This window comes from Sinocyclocheilus grahami, unplaced genomic scaffold (genome assembly GCF_001515645.1).
Source record: "Sinocyclocheilus grahami isolate Dianchi unplaced genomic scaffold, SAMN03320097.WGS_v1.1 scaffold1502.1, whole genome shotgun sequence".
NCBI lineage: Eukaryota > Metazoa > Chordata > Actinopteri > Cypriniformes > Cyprinidae > Sinocyclocheilus > Sinocyclocheilus grahami.
In genome coordinates, this window is record NW_015506681.1 from 76253 (window position 1) to 89770 (window position 13518).

Here is a 13518-nt window from a genome sequence, read left to right on the forward strand (position 1 = left end):
TTTCATATCACACAAAAAAAAAAAAAAAAAAATATATATATATATATATATATATATATATACACATATATATTAAAAAAATAATAATGTATACACTACCATTCAAAGGTTTAGGGCCACTAATATTTTCTTAGAAAAATTTATACTTTTGAGCAAGGATGCATTAAACTGATCAAAAGTGACAGTAAAAGACATTTATAATGTTACATTTCTATTTCAAATAAATGCTGTTCTTTTGAACTTTGTTTATAAAATAATCTCCATTCTTAAAAGAATCCTGAAAATAAAAATGTATCAGTTTCCACAAAGATGTTCAGCAGCGCAACTGTTTTCAACACTGATAATAATCAGAAATGTTTCTCGAGCAGCAAATCAGCATATTAGCATGATTTCTGAAGATCATGTGACACTGAAGACTGGAGTAATGATGCTGAAAATACACAGAAATAAATTACATTTGAACAGATATTCACATAGAAAACAATTGTTTTAAATTATATTATTTCACAATATTACGGATCAAATAAATGCAGCCTTAGTGAGACTTCTTTCAAAAACATTCAAAAGAAACCTTAAAGACCCCAAACCTTTGAACTGAAGTGAATAGAGAATCCATGTAATTAGCTATTTTGCTGTTACTGACAGAAAAGTTGGGCATAGATCCATTTCTGCATTAAGTGCATTGTCATAACACAAAATTACAAGAATATAACATGCACAATCTTTTTATAAGTACAGTAATTCTGACCTGACATGAGCTATCAGGACAATCGGACTGAGACGTGTGTGTTTTTACAGAGACCTTCAAGACGCTGGACACAGACGCTGATGGATTCATATCGCTCACGTTCTTTCAGGTTTCACTTACACCAACATTTCAACACACTGCAAACACACACCCAAAACACGTAGAGAGATGAACATGTCTGAGATGAATTAGTCAGGTTTAGTTAACCTCTATACATGTGAATAACACGTCTAGTTCAAAGCAGTTGCATTCTATAATGATCTTTCTCTCTGTGTTGCAGTGGATTTCTCTGACCATGTTTGCCTGAAATGGACACAGATTTTCGCCGTTCGTCTGCACTGAGTCCGTCTTCTCATCTGTAGTCCTGCCATCTGAAGAAGAGTGCCTTCATTTTTATACTTCTGTAATGCATTTCTATGGGATAAACAGCCTTAATGATGCAACCCTGTTTACATAGTCCACATGCAAAACACTGTGCCAAACGCGTTTCTAAAGCCAAGAGAAAAACATTTACAGCATGTTTTTTTATCATTTCTGGATCGAGCTGCATGCATTTCTCCAGATGAAACTCTTTCTGTGCCAAATGAATCATTGCCAATTTCAATCATTCTTCATTTTTATCGCCATATTTTATGATCATGAGCTGCATATCTTTCAGTGAATGTCATATCTTAATGCTGTTCGTATAAAGACCGCTGTATTAGACATGCATGCGCTGGTGATGCTGTAGATCGAACCTAGCTTTACTTACTGAAGGGGATTTGGTTTAGACTGAATTTCATGCATGCAGCTGTTTTATTGGACAAACTGAGATGTACTGAAAAACCAAAGGATCTTTTAACAAGCCAAAAGGGACGTACACTTTTTAAAAATGCCATATGCATTCCTTTAGTTCTGTTTATATGAACAATGCAAAACATCCATTTAATACAATCTAGAAAGGAGCAACAGAACTGGGAACAGATTGAATCTGATTTTCATATATACGCAGAACCATGAGCTTTAACAAGACGGCACTTTTCTTTTAATCGAAAGATGAGTATGAAAAAGTGGAGGATTTTCTTTTTTTCCCCCAATGCCAAGCAAAATGTTTTGTTTCTTTTCCAGTGTTGATTCATTTATGTGGGTTTTCAATAAACTTTCTTTTAAAGTAGAACGTTTTTTGGTTCTTGTCAGTGTGCGTGAGCAAATATCTGTAATGTTGGTTGATATATCAGCATTGTCAAGAATATAAATTCTTGTACAATTATGTATGTGGCTTTATGACCTCATTAATTTATATATTTTACATTGAATATTTGTAATTAAAAATCTCTCGGGTGACTATTTAACTAAAAATGCTAAAAGGACATGATGTAGCAATGTTGAAAGTCGGCAACACCTTACAAATTCACTTATTTTAGTCTAAATGACTAGCAGTGTTTAAATTTAAAGAGAAAAAATGTAAAGAAGTGCACAAAAACACTTGGTGTATAAAAACTGTTTTACTTTACTAATACCAAGGCATATACAAACAAAATTGAAACGTTTCTTTTAGTATTTTGTGAAATTAGTGTCATCATGGGTAAAGCGCTGGCTAATGCATGAAGAGAGGCTTTTATGTTTAAATTAACTGGTGTACCAAACTTAAGGACTCGAGCCTCGACCTGCAAGTGGGCACCATCAGACCCTTCCTCCTGCTCTGTGCGTTGTGTTTTTGATGTATATTTGCAATATTCACTGAGAAAACCTGCTCCAAACCCTACTGCGGTGGTACCAGGGTACACTGCTGGAAATACCAGTATTATCCCATGGTGATTACTGTATTTATGGACTTCAAGATATCAACAGTGACTAAATAAAGCTGGCATTGTGTGGTACTTTGTGTAACAATGCATATCAAAGATGAACAAACAAAACAAAAAAAAAAGTTTACCATGGTAGCCGTTAATAACAACAACACTACTACTAATAAAATAGATAATTTAGAATTCTGTATTTCAGTCAAATCACATTAGATTTGAAGGTAAACATAATTGTCCAGATTGTTTGTTTGTTTATTAAGACTTAATTCCTATTTACTCAATATGATTATCATTATATTAAAAAGGTTTGCATGATCATGATGAATTCTGTAATTTCTAGCTATTGTTAACACAGTAAAATCATAATAAATGTCAACTTCAAGATTATTTTTTATACTTTAAGACCAGGGCCTGTTTCATAAAACAAGTTTAGACTAGCTGAAATAAGCCTGGCTTATTTGGTAAACTTGTTTTATGAAACAGGCCCAGATTACTTATTTATGGCTAATTCCAAACAAACAAACAAATAAATAAAAAATTATTATTTAAAAAATTGGATTGAGTTTACCATGACACACTGAGTATTAACCCTACTTGTTATATTTAACTAATTATGTGATGTTTAGCATCGCAGAATGTTGCCCACGATATAGACACATTGAAGAAATTAAAGGTATATTTTTTATTTTGCATATCTATAGGCTATTGTATTATTTTACTTATATGACTTTCTTATAAGCATTTATAAAAGTAAGCAAGCTAATTTATATAATATTTAAAAAAGAATAATCTGTTTTTGCTGTTGTGTTTTAGGTGACTCGTGTGCTGAATGTGGCGTATGGGGTTGAGAATGAGTTTTCTGATCTCTTCACGTTTAAGACTGTTACCGTGTTAGATCTGCCAGAGACAGACATCACCTCATACTTCCCCGAGTGTTTCGAGTTCATAAATGAAGCCAGTCAGCAGCAGGTGTGTATGTGAAAGAAGAATATCCAGAGATAGTGTGTGTGTGTGTCTGTGTCTCTGTGTGTGTGTGTGTGTGTCCCTGTGTGTGTGTGTGTGTGTGTCTGTGTGTCTGTGTGTGTCTCTGTGTGTGTGTGTGTCTGTGTGTGTGTGTCTCTGTGTCTCTGTGTGTGTGTGTGTGTGTCCCTGTGTGTGTGTGTGTGTGTGTCTGTGTGTCTGTGTGTGTCTCTGTGTGTGTGTGTGTCTGTGTGTGTGTGTCTCTGTGTCTCTGTGTGTGTGTGTGTGTGTCCCTGTGTGTGTGTGTGTGTGTGTCTGTGTGTCTGTGTGTGTCTCTGTGTGTGTGTGTGTCTGTGTGTGTGTGTCTCTGTGTCTCTGTGTGTGTGTGTGTGTGTCCCTGTGTGTGTGTGTGTGTGTGTCTGTGTGTCTGTGTGTGTCTCTGTGTGTGTGTGTGTCTGTGTGTGTGTGTCTCTGTGTCTCTGTGTGTGTGTGTGTGTGTCCCTGTGTGTGTGTGTGTGTGTGTCTGTGTGTCTGTGTGTGTCTCTGTGTGTGTGTGTGTCTGTGTGTGTGTGTCTCTGTGTCTCTGTGTGTGTGTGTGTGTGTCCCTGTGTGTGTGTGTGTGTGTGTCTGTGTGTCTGTGTGTGTCTCTGTGTGTGTGTGTGTCTGTGTGTGTGTGTCTCTGTGTCTCTGTGTGTGTGTGTGTGTGTCCCTGTGTGTGTGTGTGTGTGTGTCTGTGTGTCTGTGTGTGTCTCTGTGTGTGTGTGTGTCTGTGTGTGTGTGTCTCTGTGTCTCTGTGTGTGTGTGTGTGTGTCCCTGTGTGTGTGTGTGTGTGTGTCTGTGTGTCTGTGTGTGTCTCTGTGTGTGTGTGTGTCTGTGTGTGTGTGTCTCTGTGTCTCTGTGTGTGTGTGTGTGTGTCCCTGTGTGTGTGTGTGTGTGTGTCTGTGTGTCTGTGTGTGTCTCTGTGTGTGTGTGTGTCTGTGTGTGTGTGTCTCTGTGTCTCTGTGTGTGTGTGTGTGTGTCCCTGTGTGTGTGTGTGTGTGTGTCTGTGTGTCTGTGTGTGTCTCTGTGTGTGTGTGTGTCTGTGTGTGTGTGTCTCTGTGTCTCTGTGTGTGTGTGTGTGTGTCCCTGTGTGTGTGTGTGTGTGTGTCTGTGTGTCTGTGTGTGTCTCTGTGTGTGTGTGTGTCTGTGTGTGTGTGTCTCTGTGTCTCTGTGTGTGTGTGTGTGTGTCCCTGTGTGTGTGTGTGTGTGTGTCTGTGTGTCTGTGTGTGTCTCTGTGTGTGTGTGTGTCTGTGTGTGTGTGTCTCTGTGTCTCTGTGTGTGTGTGTGTGTGTCCCTGTGTGTGTGTGTGTGTGTGTCTGTGTGTCTGTGTGTGTCTCTGTGTGTGTGTGTGTCTGTGTGTGTGTGTCTCTGTGTCTCTGTGTGTGTGTGTGTGTGTCCCTGTGTGTGTGTGTGTGTGTGTCTGTGTGTCTGTGTGTGTCTCTGTGTGTGTGTGTGTCTGTGTGTGTGTGTCTCTGTGTCTCTGTGTGTGTGTGTGTGTGTCCCTGTGTGTGTGTGTGTGTGTGTCTGTGTGTCTGTGTGTGTCTCTGTGTGTGTGTGTGTCTGTGTGTGTGTGTCTCTGTGTCTCTGTGTGTGTGTGTGTGTGTCCCTGTGTGTGTGTGTGTGTGTGTCTGTGTGTCTGTGTGTGTCTCTGTGTGTGTGTGTGTCTGTGTGTGTGTGTCTCTGTGTCTCTGTGTGTGTGTGTGTGTGTCCCTGTGTGTGTGTGTGTGTGTGTCTGTGTGTCTGTGTGTGTCTCTGTGTGTGTGTGTGTCTGTGTGTGTGTGTCTCTGTGTCTCTGTGTGTGTGTGTGTGTGTCCCTGTGTGTGTGTGTGTGTGTGTCTGTGTGTCTGTGTGTGTCTCTGTGTGTGTGTGTGTCTGTGTGTGTGTGTCTCTGTGTCTCTGTGTGTGTGTGTGTGTGTCCCTGTGTGTGTGTGTGTGTGTGTCTGTGTGTTTAACCTGTGCTCCTCAGGGTGGAGTGGTGCTGGTCCACTGTAACGCCGGAGTTTCTCACTCTGCTTCTGTTGTCATCGGGTTCCTCATGTCCCAGGAGAAGACGTCTTTTATTTCATATTTATATTTGATTAATTATATTAAAATATTTTTAATGAATGTTTATGTTTATACTTGTTTTATATATATATACTTGTACATTTAGTGCGTGACTTTTATTTTGAAATGCATCGTGACGGGAAACTGTTCAGAGTCCACACACACGTGACAACACAGCAACTGAAGAGACTTCGACAAAACAAACAAATCGGTGATATATTGACCTGTTTAGTGATCTTTAACGATATTTTACAGGTGTGTATAGAATCATGTCGTGTGAAGCATCGGTCCAGAAACAAGTGCTCTTAATAATGGACAGTTTAGTCACTTCTATAGTGACAGAAATTTGTCAACTCGATATTTTTCAGTCAAAACGTCAAAATGGGAATCCAGAAACTGATATTAAAATGGTAAGTTCGTTCAAAAGTATAATGATTAACATTTTACTTTCACTAAAAAATACCGTGGTAATCATAGTTAACGGTACTTCCAAAATATACAATAGTTGATGGTTATTTTACTGTAAAAAGATAATACACTAATATGGGATCCTTCGATTTAGATATTTTATTTGTTATTTTATAATAAGCCCTTTCCCCCGATGATAGCTGGTTAATATCAAACCACCTCAGTTAATGTTTGAACTATCAGAAAAAAGTAGACCTTGAAAAAAGAAAACATGCATAAATAAATAACAAAATATATGGATTATCAAACCTTGTCATTTTCTTAATAAACGTGGGAGCGTCAATCCTCAACATTACATGTGCGGAAACCTAATAAAGCTAACCTGTTGTATGCAACAGTTAGGTAAGCAACACTTTTAATTTTACTGATTATTTCTTGTTTGATTCACAAGAATCTGACGGCTGCTATAAGGAAAATAACAAACTCTACAGCTGAACACATCTGCAGAATCCTTCATGAAGCATCAAGTGGATCAAGAAAAGATCTTACACAACCAGATCAAGTCAACCATATGGTAGAGCAGCAGTTTGCTGGGAGTGGAAGACCACTTAACACTCATATCAGAGATGAGGAACATGTCAAAGGTGGTTCTTCTCATAGTTAAATCATGTGTTCCTGTTATTTTAATAGATTAAATAAGAAAAATGCACTGTTGTAGGAGGAGATCAGCAAGATTTCACCTCAGCCGTTGTGTCGGGAATCCAGGAAAGATTGAATTGCACCCCATCTGGTGGACATCTTCTTCAGACTGTTGAAGTAACCCACATCCAGCTGTAATTGTTGTGTTTTTGAATATACAAAGGCTTTGATTTGTTGTGCATCAAACTAACACAACCCTGACTTCATCTAGGAAGAGCCGGAGTTTAGATTTGAAGAAGTATTTGTCCATGAAGAGGAACAAGTAGAGTGTCAAACTGCTGCTGTAGATGGTACAGACTACCTCACGTTAATGCAATTGGATTAACATGGTATAATATGTTAATGTAAGGCCTAAATATTCAATTTCATATCTATAAACATGCCTTGTTCATGTTACAGAATCAGTAGAGCCCGATGCAGATGAATCTGAATCTGTAGAGCATCAAAGAGAAGGGCAGTGGACCACTGAACCAAACTCTGAATTAAATGATATTTCAGTACCATTAAACACACTGGATCCACCCGATATTATCGAGACAGTATTGGACGTCCCAACAGACACCGCTGAAACTGCTGCTGTAGATGGTACAGACTACCTCACGTTAATGCATTTGGATTAACATGGTATATTATGTTAATGTAAGGCCTAAATATACAATATAATATCTATAAACATGCCTTGTTCATGTTACAGAATCAGTAGAGCCCGATGCAGATGAATCTGAATCTGTAGAGCATCAAAGACAAGGGCAGTGGACCACTGAACCAAACTCTAAGGACGAATCAAATGATATTTCAGTACCATTAAACACACTGGATCCACCCGATATTATCAAGACAGGATTGGACGTCCCAACAGACACCGCTGAAGAAGTGCAACCGAATGCAAGCGATGAGCAGAACATATGCAAAATCTGCGGAAAGACCTTCACCCACCTCAACAACCTGAGAAGACACGAGCAGAAGCTCCACAGCGGAGAAACGCCTCACGCTTGCCAAGAGTGCGGAGAGCGTTTCGGCTCCAGACGCCGTCTCCAAATCCACCGCAGAGACCACAAGGTGGAAAAACCTCACAAATGCACGCTCTGCGACAAGGTGTTTCGCTTGCCCAACCACTTGAGGAATCACATGATGAGTCACGGTGACCAGAGACCGTTCTCCTGCGCCGCATGTGGGAAGAGCTTCGCCTTGATAAGCATCCTCAGAGCTCATGAGCGAACGCATGCTGACGAGAAGAACTTTGTCTGCTTGCAATGCGGTTCCAAATTCCTCACCAAGTCTTACTTGGACTACCACCAGCGAGTTCACACTGGAGAAAAGCCATACCTGTGCAAACACTGTGGGAAGAGCTTTGCCCAAAAGGGCAACCTCAAGGCACACGAAAGGCTTCACACGGGTGAACAGCCCTTCAGATGCGAGGACTGTGGAAAAACCTTCGTACACGCCAACACCTTCAAATCCCACAAGCAGCTCCACACGGGAGTCAAAGATTTCTGCTGTGAGCTTTGTGGGAAGGGCTTTCGGCGAGGAACGCATCTCAAGACTCATCTACTGACGCATTCTGGAGACAAACCGTTTAGTTGCGATGTATGCGGGAAGACTTTCGCCCTCAAAGGATCTCTGAAGACGCACCAGCTCACTCATACGGGGCAGAAGAGTTACGCTTGTAACGTCTGCAGTAAGCAGTTCACTCAGGCCAGCTCGCTAGCCAAACACAAACGGGTTCATACGGGAGAGAAACCGCACCGCTGCGGAAACTGCGACAAGTGTTTCTCTCAAAGCAGTCATCTTAACTATCACTTGAAGTTCTGCCAGTCTGGGACAAAAAGTTCTGCAAACTCTAACGTGGAAGAGAACTAACTGAGCAGTCATTCCGTTTGTGCCTTTCTTGAAAAAACCTAACTGTGACCAAATATTTGAGACTTTTCTTAGAAGATCTGCAAGATGTTTCATGCCTAATTATTGGATATTATTAGGGTGAATCTAATGAAGAAACTCCTGGGTCAAATTTTACAATGAAATAAAGCAATTATATTTTGCATAAGGAAAACAAAATATATGAGACTATTTGAAGAGTTCATTTGCAAAAACGGATAACTCCGTTTTTAAAAATCATGTTTTTTTTCCATTGTGCATTCCAATTAATCTCAATCAAACTGCAGTTGGGTTATTTTGATTAAGTTAAAATAACAAAAAAAAATACAGCTAACTAACACAATAAAAACATGATAACATAATAAAAAATATGATTTTTGAAAAAAAGTTATCCGTAAACTTCATTTGCAGATTTGTACATTTAATACTCAAATAAAATGTCTCAAAACCAAACTGAAATAAAGGAGTAGAAATGCAATTTAAAATGTAAAAAACGTAATTGCCATGGAAATAATGTCATGCAAAAACAAAAAAAGTCAAATATAATTTTTCTTTCTGATTTTTCTTTGAAATAACAAGTGGGGGAAAAAAAATTGATGGGGGAAAAAAATTAATAAACATTTCAATGCTTTGCATTCACTCGCAAAAATAATGTATTCCCCTGAGAAACTTTGCATTCACTCACAAAAAGCATTGGCATTATTTTCCCTCCTAAGCGATATTATTTCCATCACAGGTTTTGGGAACTAGAAAAAGCATTAAAATATTTTTTTCTCCCATCTCAATATTTCCCCATCACCATGACTCCATAGAAACCGCTGTTTGCCCGTCTGCAGAACTTCCTCATGATTGGCCTTTTCCTCGCTGTCGTAGTCCATCACTGCCTTATTAGTGATCAAAGACAGAGCGAAGACGCGCATCCCACAGTGCCGTGCCACGATCACCTCGTGAACCGTACTCATGCCTAAAACACATGAAGTCTGGTTATTAAACTAGTTCACATAGAACAAATTGCATATAAACAAATTTGAAATTCAATGTTATATAACGGCGATTTTCTCAATATTTAGATTTTTTTTTGGCACCCTCAGATTCCAGATTTGGCCAAATATTGGCACAAACCATACATCAATGGAAAGATTATTTATTCAGCTTTCAGATGATGTATACATTCTAATTTCAGAAAATTTACCCTTATGACTGGTTTTGTGATCTAGGGACACATTTGTGCTGTTTTTTTAATTGTTGATCAAGCATCAGATGGACAAATTGTTGCACCTTGCAGATATTAGCTTTAAGTTTTAGCGCAAACATAACCGGTGTAAATGCTATAAGTGTTCTGGCCTTTGCATTCCACAGGGTCAAAGAGTTTACGCTTCAATCAGGCACACAACACAACCAGTTAAAACTAATTCGGTTTTCAATAAGGTCATGTGTGGACCAAATATAGTTAGTTCCTGGTTAAGAAGGATCTTTAGGTCAGAGTCCTTCAAGTTTGTGCAACTTGCAATTTCAGTGATATTTAAATACACAGAAGTGAACCCTTCTTAAACCCAGAGGCTTGGATCAGCACCCAGGACCGTTTGGATCTGTAATCCAACAATACAGCCACAACCACCTCTCAATTTAACTGTCAGACTGACAAAGAGCCGTATTGTTTACATGTTTTGGACTCGCACGAGCCAGAATGTGTGTATTATAGGGTGCTCGTACCTTTTGGATGGGATATCCCTCATAGAGATGAAACCGTCCCTGCATGCAGACACAAGGTCTGCCCTTCAAAGTGCCAAACACCAGCCGTCCAGCGTGACCGTGCACTGCAGAAGAGAAAGAAATGCACAGATTCAGTAATGGTTTTTAACAAGATAAGATACACAATATTCTAAATTATTCAGTAAACCGCACCTGTACTTTGGGGGAAGTTGGGGATGTCCCTGTAGTTGAAGGCCACCTGGTCTTTCAAGGCGTCAGCCAGTCCACCCAAACCCGAACCGCACACGATGCCCACCAGAGGATGCACTGCAGTCTGGGACCGAAGCCAGTCAGCTGTGGCCTGGCAATCCTCATGGCTGTACCTGCGAAGAGAGAATGGGAAAAATGAGTTTATGAGGCCCCACACATGACTGTAACTGAATGTGTTTCCACATGTCTGACACACTTGAATGTCACACACAGTCGCATTACACTTTTATACAATATACTTACACAACTGACATATATACAATAGCATTTGCACATGTATTACATAACTACATATTATATAACAATATAACTGAATACTGTAACATATTCGAATGCCTATGAAGCCTGCAGATACCAAATAAAAATATCCTGCAACAAGAGCCACTTTCTGACACATCACTGCTGTAAACTGAGCGGCTGACTACTAAAATAAATGTCCTGTGACAGAGCATCTTTATGATTAGTACTTTGGCCATTGCACAAAAAAGTAATATAAAAATCAATTTAGATTTACAATTTAATTGCAGCAAATATACATTTCAATACAATCAATTGTCAAAACAATTAGTCTACTGTTCTCAAAATAACTAGCTGATGTCCAAAAAGCACTTCTCCAGAGATAGTATGGTATTAGTGGTATTTATAAGTAGTAGGTTAATGGTTGACCAATATTATTGGCTAATTAAACATATCTAGAGAGTACGGTGTCAAGATTATATTGTGTCTGTTACACAGTAGCTATATATTTTACAATTTTATTTTTGTACATTTTAACAGAATGTCAACACAATCCATTCAAAGTCAATTTTTCCCTCCAATAAATATGTACATCAAAGCGTTCTTTCTCAACCCCGCGTTTAAATCCCCAAACATTCGCTTAAGTAACGGTTCCGTTCGCTTCGCGGGAAACTGTTCAAAACACCACGTGCTCGTCAAGTGCTGCTAAAATTCGCTTGAATTAAATTTTACACAGAACGGATGAATTATTATAGGTCGACTTTAACCAGCTAACTGAACTCCCTGTACTATGCCACTGTTAGAATAACTTACATAAATAGAAACTCAACCATATAGTTCACTTTCAAAAGACAAAATGAAGACAGTAGAACTAGAAAATTAGATTCGAAAAAAGAATAATCGTTTACCCAGTGCTGCTCTCAGGAAACATGATTAAAATCGCTGGAAAAATCCTTCGGAAATGTCGATGTTACTATGTAGCGATGTATGGTAACGTTAGGCACGACCGTACGCGACGAATTACCAATTAAGTAAATAAAAAAGATGATAATAAAACAACACCACGAGAACGAGACGCGAGAATGAATAAAGCGCTTTGAAAAATCTCGTAGCCGGTTTCTTATAGAGCCGCCGCTCCGCCCCGGGTTTGAAGGGACACCTCCTGACGCAAATGCCTCTGGGTGGGCCGTCATGGGCCCCCGGTCTGTTATCAGTAACATCTCCCTAAAACTTGAGCAACAGCTGTCAGACTGAACAGCCTGGAAATTGGTTTTCCTAGATTAGATTTATGGATGGTTGAACAACACAAACGCACGTGACTAAGAGTCATCCAAATATAAACACTGTCATGTGGGTCCATGTGTATTTGGCTCGTTCAAACTAATTCACAATGATTCAGATAAAGACATCATGCACTTTTACACAGATAGCCTCAACTGCCTTTTCTTTTTGGCTTTGTATCAATAAACTGGACATCTCGACCAACAGGCGTATGATATGTAATACTAAAATTTCAGGGTGTGTTTTTAAAAAAATTAAAGGGATAGTTCACCCAAAAATTCTGTCATCATTTACTCATTCTCATGTCGTTCCAAACCCGTATGAGTTGCTTTCTTATGTTGAACACAAACGAAGATATTTTGAAGATTGCTGGTAATCAAACAGTTGGTGGTTGCCATTGACTTGCCATTGACATTTTTTCCTACTATGGAAGTCAATGGCAACCACCAACTGTTTGATTACCAGCAATCTTCAAAATATCTTCGTTTGTGTTCAACATAAGAAAGCAACTCATACCGATTTGGAACGACATGAGGGTGAGTAAATGATGACAGAATTTTCACTTTTGGGTGAACTATCCCTTTAAGTATGTAAAACCTATTTTGTTGAGTTCTGAACATGTGCAAGAACATATTTCGTCCCGCTTTGCTCCGCCTGGGTCAACATTGCAGAAATGCCTACGAAAGTTTCATAAGTCAAAGAATTCAGTTCTCCAGCATTCCCCTCATGCTAAATCAGGGGTGTCCAATCCTGCTTCGTCCTGCAGAGTTTAACTCCAGTCCTAAATAAACACACCGAAACCAACTAAACAAGGTCTTCAGATTCTCTAGAAACTTCCACGCAAGTGTGTTGAAGCTGGCTGGAGGCAATCTGGACACTGGCCCTCCCGGAGCAGGATTGGACGCTCTTGTACTAAATGTATCCTGAATTCATCACAGAAGTTATTGCAGCATTTGCATTTACATTTAGTCATTTTGTAGATGCTTTTATCCTAAGTGACTTACAAATGTGGACAATAGAAGCAATCAAGAACAAAAGAGCAATAATATGTAATTGTTGTTCTTATTCCTATTGTTGTATATCTCACCGTGGTCCTGCGAGACATGACATTTCATTCCATTATATGTCCACACATGTAGCAGAATGACAATAAAGTTCAACTTGACTTGACTTTAAGTGCTTTGACAAGTCTCAGTTAGCCTAATATAGCAAGGTTTTTTAAATAATAAATTCAAAGGAAACATGTAGATAGAATAGAAAAACAATAGAGGATTCTATTTTTAGAGGCTCATTTTTATATTAAATAAAAAGAAAACAAGTAGATAGAATAGAAAAAGAATAGAGAATTCTATTGTTAAAGGCTCATTTTTATATTAAATAAAAAGAAAACAAGTAGATAGAATAGAAAAACAATAGAGAATTCTAGTGTTAGACGCTCATTTTTATATTTAATAAAAAGAAAACAAGTAGATAGAATAG

The 13518-nt window shown here is 38.9% G+C and overlaps 3 protein-coding genes across 3 annotated transcripts in view; 2 read left to right on the forward strand and 1 right to left on the reverse strand.

The window, feature by feature from the left end:
• Positions 1 to 1901, forward strand: part of capn1 (calpain 1) — a 36292-nt gene extending 34391 nt beyond the window's left edge. Inside the window, exons 18-19 of the mRNA XM_016257017.1 lie at positions 799 to 857; positions 1029 to 1901. Coding sequence (XP_016112503.1) covers positions 799 to 857; positions 1029 to 1055 — 86 coding nt within the window. The 3' untranslated portion in view covers positions 1056 to 1901. The remainder of the gene's footprint in view (positions 1 to 798; positions 858 to 1028) is intronic.
• Positions 1455 to 8699, forward strand: LOC107570764 (zinc finger protein 436-like). The gene is made up of 12 exons (XM_016257019.1): positions 1455 to 1466; positions 2380 to 2431; positions 3159 to 3205; positions 3346 to 3501; positions 5498 to 5568; positions 5766 to 5832; positions 5946 to 5987; positions 6437 to 6629; positions 6704 to 6801; positions 6896 to 6974; positions 7084 to 7269; positions 7379 to 8699. Exons 1-12 carry the CDS (start codon positions 1455 to 1457, stop codon positions 8542 to 8544), a joined length of 2169 nt encoding a protein of 722 aa, XP_016112505.1. The 3' UTR covers positions 8545 to 8699.
• A 302-nt stretch (positions 8700 to 9001) lies between these two features.
• Positions 9002 to 11891, reverse strand: LOC107570765 (purine nucleoside phosphorylase-like). Its single transcript, XM_016257020.1, has 5 exons — positions 11667 to 11891; positions 10465 to 10634; positions 10189 to 10376; positions 9359 to 9551; positions 9002 to 9012 (listed from the first exon to the last, which is right to left on the reverse strand). Exons 1-5 carry the CDS (start codon positions 11687 to 11689, stop codon positions 9002 to 9004), a joined length of 585 nt encoding a protein of 194 aa, XP_016112506.1. The 5' UTR covers positions 11690 to 11891.
• Between the last annotated feature and the right edge of the window lie 1627 nt (positions 11892 to 13518).

What these genes read in the sequence shown, in the direction of transcription:
- LOC107570765 (XM_016257020.1), bottom strand. Translation starts at nt 11,689, where the DNA reads ATGTTTCCTGAGAGCAGCACTGG. An exon ending in TTTCCTGAGAGCAGCACTGG is followed by an intron (nt 10,635 to 11,666) that starts GTAAACGATTAT and finishes CTCTCTTCGCAG; the next exon opens with GTACAGCCATGAGGATTGCC. An exon ending in CAACTTCCCCCAAAGTACAG is followed by an intron (nt 10,377 to 10,464) that starts GTGCGGTTTACT and finishes TCTCTTCTGCAG; the next exon opens with TGCACGGTCACGCTGGACGG.
- LOC107570764 (XM_016257019.1), top strand. An exon ending in ATGAAGCCAGTCAGCAGCAG is followed by an intron (nt 3,502 to 5,497) that starts GTGTGTATGTGA and finishes TGTGCTCCTCAG; the next exon opens with GGTGGAGTGGTGCTGGTCCA. An exon ending in CAGAAACTGATATTAAAATG is followed by an intron (nt 5,988 to 6,436) that starts GTAAGTTCGTTC and finishes TTGATTCACAAG; the next exon opens with AATCTGACGGCTGCTATAAG.